The following is a 14,077-nucleotide window of genomic DNA, read 5'->3' on the forward strand; positions in this document are numbered from 1 at the left end:
GGTAATATATAATTATCGAACATGGGATGAGTAAAGCCAGTCAAACACCAAATGGGACAGGTTAATTCAAGCACCAAAAGGAAAACTTGCTAGGCAGAAAATGGCTCTCAAGGGCAGGTAGCCCGGTACTTATCTATGAACCTGTAGTGTCTTTGACAAGTCTGAAAAGTGGAATTGTACAAATATCCTGCTGTGTGTTCCTTGTCATACTAACATGGTTACACCCTCACAGTGCCACTGAATTCTTGATACCTATGATGAGACCAGTTTTGTCACCATTTCATTAAATAATGCATTCTAATAGATAAGATGGCGTGAAAGCACATCTCCCTAATTTTTCCCTTCCCACACTCATCCTTTCAGCTTAGTCCAAGGTCAACCAGGCAGTCCTCCACCCACAGTTTACTCTGACACATTTCTTACCCAAAGTAGCGTGGTCAGTCCCACTGTTCTGCACTAACGGAGCAACATACAGTATGTCTTTGAATCACTGCACCATGCTCTTTTGATCCCAGAGTTAGGCCCTGGGGCATAGTACGTGGCTAATTCACATCAGACAACACCTCTGCCTACCACATTTTCATTTATTATTTTTTAAGACAGCTGTAACATTTCTAGTCTTTAGAATTCATACCACTGTAGTGTTACAGCCATCCATGAGTCAGGCATCCATGGGTGAACATCATAATGTAGCAGCTTTGATACAACTGATGTGCTTCACAGTAGCCCAGTAGAGTTTATACATGAATCTTGCTATTGTGATCCAAGATTAAGGTTCCTTATAATTTAGTGTCTTAATTTTGCTCCCTTCTGCAAAAAAAAAAAAAAAAAAAATGTACGAGAGGCTGGAATCATTAGTGCAGATATCCTGCTATTCTATTCCAACTACTTTGGCAGCTGCAGTTTTCTTTACTCTTTTGTTAGATACAAACCTGTCCTCACTACTTACTATCCAGTCTCTTTTCCTTTTGAATTTATATTACAAGGACCTAGGAGAGTCCCTTGTACCTAATAATATGTCGTACACATCTGCTGAAGTGCTGTCAGCAAAGTATTCACTTTGGCATATTTACTTTGTTAATGAAGTTACCATTTTAATCTTGTAACATTTTCACTGCACTGCTTGTATCAAACACCAATGGTTTCTGTTAGAAAACTACAGATTTGGCTGCAAACCTTCAAAAAAAAAAAAAAAAAAAAAGATTTTGCACATTGTATATCCTTTACAGGTTCCAGAGACCTTTGAAGATGTTGCTGTCATGTTCTCAGAGGAAGAATGGAAGTTGTTAAGAAAACAAGACAAGGACCTTCACAGGGAAGTGATGGTTCAGAACTATGAAACCTTGGTTTCAGTAGGTAAGTGTAATCTCATTTTAGGAAGTCAGGTCTTTTTTCTGAATTAAGTATGTCGTACTAGAATGCTGTGCCAGTATATTGTATTTCTTTGTCACTGTCCCAAACCAAAAGGACAGTGGTAAATGCAATATATCTTAGCAGTAACCTGTATCCATTCTAACCAGTATGTCTGTGGGAATTGAAAATGGAGTACATGGAGTAAACCTACAGTGAGAACTTTAACTCTGTACCGTAACTGGGAGTTATGACTGAATATCAGGCCTTGCAGCTCAGAGACAGAAAATGAATTGTTAGTTTAAAAATGTGTATTTTTGTGTATGGATAAATGTACTTGTTCCTTATTTTCAGATTGTCCTGCGACAGCCACCATCCATCTGTGCTGAGTCTTTGTTCTCTCATGTGACTTTTCCTCCATCTTTCTTTTTATAAGCATTCCTCACATGCGGTGAAGTTGAAGATTGCAGATTTAAGCATCTTTCAGCAGGTTTCCTTGGGTATTTGCCACATTTTAAATCAAATATTGCCACTTTCAATAATTTTAAATTCTTGGTTGCATGCCCATTTTTTCAATCTTGTCCATCTTTTCTTTTGTTTCTTTTTTTTAAACAGCTACTTCACTGTACCGTCTGTATTTTCCAAGATTCCTGGTATCCCTTGTCATTCTGTATTCATGGAGATATTCACATATTTGTTTGTTTTAGTTAACAGGGTAACTAAACTAATATAGTGTCAAGGACTATCACTGATATTTCTTTGGTGGTATATTATTTCTCCAGTTGTTAGAATTCAGTTTTTTTATCAGCAAATAACGTACATCATTGTGTAGTGTACTGTCTACATAACAGCTTTCACCCCTAAAGCCCAACAGCTGCCAGTTTCTACTTTTGTTTTCTTGCACAGTTTGTATGTTATCTCATTCGTTTTTATTGTCTAAGTGTAGCATTTGCATATCTTAAAATCTTAATAAACATTTGTAGGGTCATCAGATTATTTGGCAAGATCTGTACTGATATTACCTATACTGTTTCAGAGAAGACCACGGTGCTGATAATAGTCACATGTCAGCAGTTCATCCATGCTACTTTTTGTCAAACATGAAAAGAGGTGCTTGGCCAACTTCACAAAGATGTTAGTTGTCAAAAGCTCTGTGAATGGAGACTGGTAGGAATATCCTCCACAGAAGAGGGGAGTTCATACAGTCCCAACCATATTTAGAGCATCAACAGAAGGGGAAGCAGCAACAGGCTAAATGCAGGCCTGAACGTCGTTAACACAAATCAAGGCACTAGTCGATCCCCTGAGTTTTTAAGTGAGTGCTTAGGCACTTTCTACAGTGAAGTGGTGTGGGAAAGTCAAGATTCAAGATTTATGATGCTTGAGTTGAGTTAAACTATAGTAATTGTCAACTGAAAGCCATTGCATGTTGATCCGATTGACAGTCGGGGACCATTTTAGGAGAATCTCATTGAGGCTTAGCAGTTCACACTGGGTAAAGCTGACTTTTGTACTTCATCTATAGCTGGAAATTCCATCTGGTTTAAATTAGAACTTTATATGCTACACTTTCTTTTGTTTAAAATAATGAAAATGAGTGATCTATTCTTAATGTACTCTGTCACAGTGCAGCCTTTCTTGCTTCAGCTTTCCAGATGAGAATTCATTAAAATCCTTTGCACTTTTCACATCTTGCTGTAAAATATTGGATGAATGGCATCACATTACCACCTCACATGTCTAGATTGTAAGACAGTGATGAATATGCTGTTATTTTCTGTGGCCACGTAATGTGGATCTGTCAGTTTAAATTAATTTTATTTGTATTTATCAGACTGAAAGAGAAGGATTGCAGCATACCTCTCAACCTCTTAGAGTTAAGAAATCTGGACAAAGGCCGAAAAAAGGGACACTTGTTAAATATTGCCCTTACAAACTTAGAATGTTGATGGAAAAACAGGTTTTGCATCAGCATGAATTTTCTGAAGGGTATGAAGTATGACTTCTCCCTGTTTCTCTGTCTCTCTGTCTCTCTCTCTCTCTCTCTCTGTCTGTTGCCAACCAACTGGAGAGAGTGAGAGAGACCACAGTAAAGACTTTCAACACTCCTTGGTGAACATGATCTGAAAGCATTTTGGTATTTAGTACCCACTTCAGCGTTACTCTTTGTAGATATTTCTAAAGTAATATAAAGGTAGTAAAGGTGAGTAGTATTAAATCATTAGTGGGTTAGTTTGTGTACTGCTTTACTGTCCAGCTTGTAGCAAAGAGTGCTTTTCCGTTTTGATACCATCATGAATATCTTTTTCCATTTATAACAGCTGAGGTAGAGGTGCCTAGTAACCGTTTTATGATGTAAATGAAATACTTGGTTCAACCAGCATCAAAGACTGCCTTTTTATTTCTAGCATAACAAAAAGAGGACACTAATCCACCAAATAAACATATTTTAATAAAAATAGCATAAACCGCACAAAGCTTTCAAGACTAGCTCTTTGTCAGTGATTAAAGATAAAAGATGTGACAACTATTTAAATAGTCTATTTAATAAATCAGTTATCCATTTAAACAGTCAATAAATCAATTAGATTAAATACATTAATCACACCATAAAATGCAGCTCTAGAGTGCTACATACAGAGTCTGTCAAGGATTTGTGGTTGGCTGGTACAGAGGACAGAACGTTGTGGTGAGCATTACAGTAAAAGTTGATCAAGGATGGTGCAGGAGATCCAGCACAACCAACAGTGCAGTACAGTGCCTGTCCTATGACACAACCAACAGTGCAGTGCAGTGCCTGTCTGATGACACAACCAACAGTGCAGTGCCTGTCTGATGACACAACCAGCTGTGCAGTACGGTGCCTGTCTGATGACGCAACCAACTGTGCAGTGCCTGTCTTATGACACAACCAACAGTGCAGTGCCTGTCTGATGACACAACCAAATGTGAAGTACAGTGCCTGTCTGATGACACAACCAACAGTGCAGTGCCTGTCTTATGACACAACCAACTGTGCAGTGCAGTGCCTGTCTTATGACACAACCAACTGTGCAATGCCTGTCTGATGACACAACCAAATGTGAAGTTCAGTGCCTGTCTGATGACACAACCAGCAGTCAGTGCCTGTCTTATGACACAACCAACAGTGCAGTGCCTGTCTTATGACACAACCAACTGTGCAGTGCAGTGCCTGTTTGACACAACCAGCTGTGTAGTACAGAACCTGTCTGATGACACAACCAGCTGTGTAGTACAGAGCCTGTCTGATGACACAACCAGCTGTGTAGTACAGAGCCTGTTTGAAGGCACAACCAACTGCACAGTACAGTGCAGTGCTTATCTAATGAAACAACTGTCTCTGCAGTACAGTGCCTGTTTAACACAACCAGCACAACCAGCTGTGTAGCACAGAGACTGTCTGATGACATAACCAGCTGTGTGGCACACAGAGCTGGTTGTGCCATCAGACAACCAGCTGTGTCGTACACAGCCTGTCTGATGACACAACCAGCTGTGCAATATAGTGCCTGTTGGATGGCACAACCAGCTGTATAGTACAGAACCTGTCTGATGACACAACCAGCTGTGTAGTACAGAGCCTGTCTGATGATACAACGAGCTGTGCAGTACATTGCTTGTTTGGTGACACAACGAGTACTACCAGCTGTATAGTACAGAGCCAGTCTGATGACACAACCAGCTGTGTAGTACAGAGCCTGTCTGATGACACAACCAACTGTGCGGTACAATGATGTCTGATGACAAAACCAACTGTGTGGTACACAGCCTGTCTGATGACACAACCAGCTCTGTAGTACACAGTCTGTCTGATGACAGAACAAGCTGTGTAGTACAGAGTCTGTCTGATGACACAACCAGCTATGTAGTACACAGCCTATCTGATGACACAACCAACTGTGCAGTACAGAGCCTGTTTGATGATACAACCGGCTGTGCAATACAGGGTCTGTTTGATGACACAACCAGCTGTCTAGTGCGGTGCCTGTCTGATGACACAGTTGGCTGTGTAGTACAGAGACTTTCTGATGACACAACAGGTTGTGCAGTGCGGTGCCTGTTTGACACACCCAGCACAACCAGCCGTGTAGTACAGAGCCTGTTTGATGACACAACTGGCTGTGCAGTACAGTGCCTGTCTGATGACACAACCAGATGTGTAGAACGGAGCCTGTCTGATGATGAAACCAACTGTGCAGTACAGTGCCTTTTTGATGACACCGCTATCAATGCTGTTATGGAGCACAAATCCAAAAAATGATTGGAGGATTTTCTCTTGGCTGGAGGGGTGCCAGAATCCAACAGCTGTGCTTGTGGTGAGCATTACATCAAAGGTCAGTAAAACATTTGCTGTTGGCTGGTGTAAGAGATATAACACAGCCAGCTGTGCTTATGGCAAGTACAATACCAAAAATAAATGAAGGGTTTGTTGTTTGATGGTACAGGATATGCGACTCATCCTTTTTTGTGGTGAGTGATGCATCAAATGTCACATCAAATGTGAAGAATTTTGTGTTGGTTGTTGCTAGGAATGTAAGAGAACCAAGCTCATGGCATGTGCTACACTAGAAAACAATGAAGCTTTTCTTGTTGTCCAGTGTAGTTGATGCAACTCAGCTGGTCATTGTGGTGAGTGAAACATGAAAAGTTCAATCAAAGATATGTGGATGGCTAGTGCAGGAAATGTGGCAAAGGCAACTGTGCAGCACAGTGGATGTCTGATGACCTGGACTTGTAAAATGTGGCATGTACTCAGCACTTGAGATAGTATGCCCATGATATTGCTTGAAGCACATCCTGCATTCTGTGGTCTAATTTTGTGGGATTCTGTTCATATCTACTTTGTGGCATAACTGTGACACCACATTTTTATATTTCAAACATACAATTTATTAAAAATAGAAAATGCAGTAAATATAATTCTTTCCATAAAATGAAATAAGACTTCATGACATTGAGCCCCATGAACAGGTTATCTCTACAAACTATTAGATGTTTATCCACATTTTCCAGTAATATCATCCCCATATGCAGAATTCTGTCCAGTACCTTATCTTTAAGTCACCTTTCTGTAACTAATCGAATGGAACCTCATATAATCTGAAGGAACCAAGGCATCCATTTATTCAAGGTTTTTTGTTTAAATTTCTGATCATTTGCCGATGTTCCATCTGTTGCAGTTACCCCATTATCTAAATCAAATCTTTTGAAGGTTTCAGCTTTTGTTCTACTTGTCACTGCCATTTTTCTGTCAACATCAACAAGTTCAGGAGTGCTATTTTAAGTTTACCAAGAGATTCAGTGCCGCTCATCCCAACCAAATAGATTAAAGTAAGTGCTACAATCTGCTTCACCCACAATTTGTTACACATCTCCAGCTTAAATATTTTTGAGTGCTCTTATTACCAGAATATGTGCTTTTAGTCACCCAGTGTATTCTTCACATCACAGCAGTAAGGAGAACCATGGAAAATGTCCATGATTGACAGGTAAGTAAAAATACTTGAGCATACTTGAGTAGGGATTGCCACCACCCAAACATTCAATTTCCTATATCTAGTAACATACCTTGGGATCAGAATAAATTTGCACCACTGTTCCTGCATAATCTATGTATTTAAAATCTTTCCCCATGCCAGTGTAAGCCAGTTAGTCTGTTGTGATCTAGACCTCATTAGTATTTTATGTAAACTACTACCTATGACCTCTGCTACCAAGAATCCCCCTCTTGCCTCCAGCAACCAGGAAGTCCTCAGTGGTCAATCTTTTTAATTCAAATGGTACAAAATAAGCCTGTTAAAAACCATTAACATCTAATTATAACAATCTTTAAGGAGCCTTTGTCACCAATATTTGTTACTAAAGTTTTCCAGTGTTAAAGGTTTCCTTTCTCTTAGTAGCTGTTCCCAGCAGATGAGGTCATGACTTTATTTTAGCTTCTGTTGCATCCCTGCTGCTTGAAGCCTCCATGGCTTAGACATACTTGTTGGTAATATTTATTCCATATACCCTACTGTTTCCGTTTCTTTCATAAAACATAGCACCATTCCTATTCTCTGTACTGAGAATATGTTCTACCTCTTGCTTGGCTTAGAGATAGAAATGGGCAGCGATTGTATAAATGTGAAGACTGTGGGAGCTCTGTTGCAACTTTCATAACCATTGGTAAGTTCCCAGAAGTACTTTACAGGCTATCAGTTGGTCTTCAGGAGTCACTGTCCTACTTCTTGAGAACAGTGCATGGTGCAGGTGTCACTAACCCACTGCATGAGAACAGTGCATGGTGCGGGTGTCACTCATCCAGTGCTTGAGAGCAGTGCATGGTGCAGGTGTTGCTCACCCAGTGCATGAGAGCAATACGTGGTGCAGATGTCACTCATCCAGTCCATGGTGCAATTGTCGCTCACCCAGTGATTGAGTATATTGCATGATGCAGGTGCCACTCACCCAGTGAAGGACAATGGGGCATGGTGCAGGTGTCGCTCTCCAGGTGAATGAATATGGGGCATAGTGCATGTATCACTCTCCAGGTGAATGAAAATGGGGCATGGTGCAGGTGTCACTCACCCAGTGCTTGAGAGCAATGCATGGTGCAGGTGTCACTCATCCAGTGCATGAGAGCAGTGCATGATGCAGTTGTCATTTGCTCAGTATATGAGAGCAATTCATGGTGCAGGTGTCACTCATCCAGTGCTTGAGTACATTGCATGGTGCAGGTGTCACTCACCCAGTGAAGGAGAATGGGACATGGTGTAGGTGTCACTCACCCAGTGAAGGAGAACAGGGCATGGTGCAGGAGTCACTCACCCAGTGAAGGAGAACAGGGCATGGTGCAGGTGTCACTCACCCAGTGAAGGAGAACAGGGCATGGTGCAGGTGTCACTCACCCAGTGAAGGAGAACAGGGCATGGTGCAGGTGTCACTCACCCAGTGAAGGAGAACAGGGCATGGTGCAGGTGTCACTCACCCAGTGAAGGAGAACAGGGCATGGTGCAGGTGTCTCTCGCTCAGTGTATGAGAGCAGTGCATGATGTGGGTATTGCTCACCCAGTACACTAAAGCAGTACATGGTTAGGCTGTTGCTCACCCACTGCATGAGAGCAGTGCATGGTGCAAGTGCCTGTAATCCAGTTTATGAGAATATGAGAACAGTATATTGCATATTCACAAAATCACAAAACAAAAACACTTTTTTGCCATGTGCTCTGAGGGGTACTGTGCTCACTGTTAGTCTGCCATGTCAGTTCCATTTATGCTCATATTTTGCTCTGGTACAAGTCATCTTGGGTGCACTGTAGAACAACAGTTTCCAGAGTGATGGGTTCTGTATTGGTGGGCAATACAGACCCTGTCTTATCCTTTCTTTGCTTAACAAGTAAGGGACCACACACATTGCAGCTAAGTATATTTGTCAAGCTTACTCCTTCACACACACTATATTTCTTTAGGTATTTTGGCCATCCAGACTAGTGTGGCGGTTCTGTACTATGCAACCATAGTCCCATATGTATCCAGCTGGTGCTGTGCCATATAACAATAGTCCTTTATGCAGTTGGTGTTGTGCTGTGCTGTAGCACCATAGTCTGTTTTCCAGCTGGTGTTGTGCCATAGCACCGTAGCCCCTTATCAGGCTGGTGCTGTGCCATAACGCCGTAGCCCCTTATCCAGCTGGTGCTGTGCTGTAGCACCATAGTCCCTTAATCCAGCTGTTGCTGTGCTGTAGCACTGTAGACCCTTAATCCAGCTGGTGCTGTGCTGTAGCACTGTAGACCCTTATCCAGCTGGTGCTGTGCTGTAACACTGTAGATCCTTAATTATCCAGCTGGTGCTGTGCCTTAGCACCATAGCCTCTTAATCCAGCTGGTACTGTGCCGTAGCACTGTAGACCCTTTTCCAGGTGGTGCTGTGCTTTAACACTGTAGACCCTTAATTATCCAGCACACCCTTAATTATCCAGCTGGTGCTGTGCCTTAGCACCATAGCCTCTTAATTCAGCTGGTGCTGTGCCATAGCACTGTAGACCCTTATCGAGGTGGTGCTGTGCTTTAGCACTGTAGACCCTTAATTATCCAGCTGGTGCTGTGCCTCAGCACCATAGCCTCTTAATCCAGCTGGTGCTGTGCTGTAGTACTGTAGACCCTTAACCAGGTGGTGCTGTGCCATAGCACAGTAGTACCTTATTTCCCTGGCGCTGTGCCAGTAAGTGGATAAAAAATAATTGTCAAAACAAATATAGTGATACCTTGCCTGATCATTCTTTGTAAGGCCCATGACTACATGGTGTGACAGACTATGATCTGATTTTCCCTCCTGGCCAGTATAGACCTGTAAATTCAACATATACTAATGTGCTTTAGCTAGTACCTGTCCCTTCATCCTTTATTACTGAGGCCTTCCAGGTGTGAAGTATCGGAAAGACAGTCTACCATGGAAGGATACCTTACAATGAAGATAACAGTTGGTGCAGGATGCATGAATTACTGTCACTGCATTCCAAATGAGCTGGATAGGGTACAGCTTGTTATGTCAAGGCTTATGTATATGTAGGTCTGTGAATCTGTCATTGCGGTGGAAGTACTACGTAATTTTGTAAAACCTGTTGTGTGACATGACCCAGGAAAACTCCATTTGTGAGGTGGCAATCAGAATTCCAGTGTGGCCATAACTCTGGTGTTTGTACTCTTCATACACAGATACAGATACATATACATACTTGCATTTCTTTGAATGCTTTGATATCTTCAGCTGTTACAGGACTCCCAAGAAGGTTGACTTGTTTAGTCCCCTGCAGCTGGAATCCTGTGTCTGTTTCTGATGCTTTCAGGTCATTGTGTCTTCTCCCTGTGTAGTGCTACCACAGCTCTGACTGTACTGTCCTTATGAGCAGGCATTGTCTCTTCTCCCTGTGTAGTGCTACCACAGCTCTGACTGTACTGTTGTTATGAGCAGGCATTGTCTCTTCTCCCTGTGTAGTGCTACCACAGCTCTGACTGTACTGTCCTTATGAGCAGGCATTGTGTCTTCTCCCTGTGTAGTCCTGCCACAGCTCTGACTGTACTGTCCTTATGAGTAGGCATTGTGTCTTCCTGTGTAGTGCTGCCACAGCTCTGACTGTACTGTCCTTATGAGCAGGTGTTGTATCTTCTCCCTGTGTAGTGCTGCCACAGCTCTGACTGCACTGTCCTTATGAGCAGGCATTGTGTCTTCTCCCTGTGTAGTGCTACAACAGCTCTGACTGTACTGTCCTTATGAGCAGGCATTGTGTCTTCTCCCTGTGTAGTCCTGCCACAGCTCTGACTGTACTGTCCTTATGAGCAGGCATTGTGTCTTCTCCCTGTGTAGTGCTGCCACAGCTCTGACTGTACTGTCCTTATGAGCAGGTGTTGTATCTTCTCCCTGTGTAGTGCTGCCACAGCTCTGACTGCACTGTCCTTATGAGCAGGCATTGTGTCTTCTCCGTGTGTAGTGCTACAACAGCTCTGACTGTACTGTCCTTATGAGCAGGCATTGTGTCTTCTCCCTGTGTAGTGCTACCACAGCTCTGACTGTACTGTCCTTATGAGCAGGCATTGTGTCTAATCCCTGTGTAGTGCTACCACAGCTCTGACTGTACTGTCCTTATGAGCAGGCATTGTCTCTTCTCCCTGTGTAGTGCTACCACAGCTCTGACTGTACTGCCCTTATGAGCAGGCATTGTCTCTTCTCCCTGTGTAGTGCTACCACATCTCTGACTGTACTGTCCTTATGAGCAGGCATTGTGTCTTCTCCCTGTGTAGTGCTACCACAGCTCTGACTGTACTGTCCTTATGAGCAGGCATTGTGTCTTCTCCCTGTGTAGTGCTGCCACAGCTCTGACTGTACTGTCCTTATGAGCAGGCATTGTCTCTTCTCCCTGTGTAGTGCTACCACAGCTCTGACTGTACTGTCCTTATGAGCAGGCATTGTCTCTTCTCCCTGTGTAGTGCTACCACAGCTCTGACTGTACTGTCCTTATGAGCAGGCATTGTCTCTTCTCCCTGTGTAGTGCTGCCACAGCTCTGACTGTACTGTCCTTATGAGCAGGCATTGTGTCTTCCCCCTGTGTAGTGCTGCCACAGCTCTGACTGTACTGTCCTTATGAGCAGGCATTGTGTCTTCTCCCTGTGTAGTGCTACCACAGCTCTGACTGTACTGTCCTTATGAGCAGGCATTGTCTCTACTCCTTGTGTAGTTCTACCACAGCTCTGACTGTACTGTCCTTATGAGCAGGCATTGTCTCTTCTCCCTGTGTAGTGCTACCACAGCTCTGACTGTACTGTCCTTATGAGCAGGCATTGTCTCTTCTCCATGTGTAGTGCTGCTAGTAATATATTGTCCTCATCATTACAACTGTGAGCCCACTAATGGCATAGTGCGAAGAGTAGGACCCTGTCTTTGCCACCAATGATGCTCACAGATTTATGACTGAATTGCAGCTTTCCCTCCTCAGTTCTGGTGATTGCTGCCCTCTGGTAGACATCAGCCAGCATCAAATCATTCTCAATGTTTTCAGTATAGTCTTCCTTTGGGGTAACCTTGACTTCCAATTGGACTTGATGTAGCTGACCACATTACCATCATGCCTATACTTTAGCAAGCCTGCCAATTCTTTCATAGGTTCATAGGTTCATAGATTAGTACTAAGCTAACTGCCCTTGCGAGCCATTTTTTTATAGCCAGCCAATTCCTTGTGAGACGACTCCTGCACTGCCTTTATGCTTGTCAGGCAAACACCTTAACCATCAGGCCACCCTCCCAACCCATTGTCATGAAATTCATGGTCTGGATGGTAGAGATGCCTGGGATACACTGGGATTTTGCCTTTTTATTGATAATTAGCTCACTTGTACTCCTCCTCCTCAATACCTACAATAAAAGGATAACAAGTGATGTCCTTCCATATTGCTGTTGCAGTATTCTTTTACAATAGAGGATTCCCTGCCTAGGGCAGTCTGACATCCAGCCCATATACAAAAGCCTTTAGGTTGTAATGGGTATACCTTACATCACATGTATGCTCCCCATGCATCGTGTTGGGCATAAAGGTGACATCTAGACATAACATCCTCCGAACCTCATTGCCACATGTCTAAATGCCACTTCGGATCTGACTCCACTCGTGTCCATGGAGACCTTGTAGACATCTGCTTCAGATGCACAGGGAAAACCGTGGCTGATAATTACTGAAAGGCCAAGGGTGATGTTCATCGTGTTTCACTGTTGCAGTCATTACTCTTGGGTTATCTTGCTGGCAGGCTACCCGCAGTCGGCCAGAATTCCAAAGTCTAGGTCCAGCGTTGGTTGCTGTCGCCTCTTCCCTGATGTCAGTGCGTCAGGGGTATAAAAGATGTAGCCAACGCCATTTTCTTCAGTCTTTCTTGCCGTGCGGTGCCCGAAGCAAAAGCAGTTCGCAAGTGCCGGTCGGCCGACTCCTGAGATTTTCAAATACAAATTTCAGAACCAAAGTCTTCATTAAAGCTAAGTACCCCATTGGAGAATCTTTTTTCTTGCTCCCGACCTGAAGCCTTCACAGGGGGTTTCTGTTCCTGCTCCTCCTGGATCTTCTACTCCTCTCAACAGTTCTAGAGAGCAGGATTCCTCTGAGGATGTCGATTCTGATGAAGAGTCAATTACTTATTCCTCTCAGATCCCTTCTCCTTTAGACTGTGTCTCTAAGGAAGAAGAATCTATCAGTCCTGAATCTCCTTTGAGAAGATTTCATTTGATGACACTATTTCTAGGATGATGGAATTTTTCAAATGGGACTGAGCTTGGGTGTCCGAAGTTCCAAAGAGGTACTATGAGCTTCTACAGATGGAGTCTCCTAGGCCCTCTGCTGCTCATCCTGTTCCTGCTGCCCTGTGAATGCTTTTTTGACTGCTTCTCAGGCTCCTGATTCCCTACCTCCTGCCCCCAAGAAACCTGAGAGGGTTTATAAAGTGTCTGATGACTGCAAGTTTTTTTTATATGTCCCTTTGCTGACCCATCTGTAGTGTCACTGGCTTTGGATAAGCCCTCCATATAGTTGCCTTCAACTAAGTTGCTTCCCTGTGATAAGGACAGCAGAACCATGAAGCGGCTGAGTAAGAAGGTGTATACTTCTGCTAACCTAACCTTTAGAGCTGTGAACCATAAGAAAATATGACTAGACATGTCTTGGTTCTTCTCTCTCAGGCCTGTCGAGCCATTGCAGATATTCCTGATTCTGAATGGAAGGTCTCTGCTCTTGCCTTGCTAGGGACATTCTCCCAAGTTCCTCACTATTCCATTAAGTGCAGCTATGATGCAGCTGATGTTTCATCTAGGGCTGCTGCTTTTGCATCTGTTTTGAGGAGGTATTCCTGGTTCAGACTTCAGCCCTTGCCTGATTATATCAAGGCTAAACTTATGAATGCTCTTCTGGATAATAAGCATTTATCTGATGGTGCTGCTGCGCAGTTGTTAAAGTCCCTGCAAGAAAAGGGTAAGGCCTTACAGGCGATGAAACATATTTTTATTTCACCTGTTCCCAAGTTTCAGAGGAATTATCCCAACAAGCCTGCCTTTGTCCATAGACAGTCTCGCTCTCCCACCAAAGGTATAAAGAGTAGTTGAAGGGGTACCCCCTGCTAAGGCTACCCATACTCCCTCTCAAAATCCTTATTTTTCTGACAAACCAGGTGTCATCTGAGTACACTTGCCCTGTTCT

The 14,077-nt window shown here is 43.2% G+C and overlaps 1 protein-coding gene across 1 annotated transcript in view; it reads left to right on the top strand.

The window, feature by feature from the left end:
• Positions 1-14,077, top strand: part of LOC122814469 (zinc finger protein 845-like) — a 781,911-nt gene that overhangs the window by 45,635 nt on the left and 722,199 nt on the right. The window contains exon 4 of the mRNA XM_044087049.1: positions 1,230-1,356. Within this exon, the coding sequence (XP_043942984.1) occupies positions 1,230-1,356 (127 nt within the window). The remainder of the gene's footprint in view (positions 1-1,229; positions 1,357-14,077) is intronic.

Source organism: Protopterus annectens, chromosome 10.part0 (genome assembly GCF_019279795.1).
Source record: "Protopterus annectens isolate FY-2018-M chromosome 10.part0, PAN1.0, whole genome shotgun sequence".
In the NCBI taxonomy this organism is placed as follows: Eukaryota; Metazoa; Chordata; order Ceratodontiformes; family Protopteridae; genus Protopterus; species Protopterus annectens.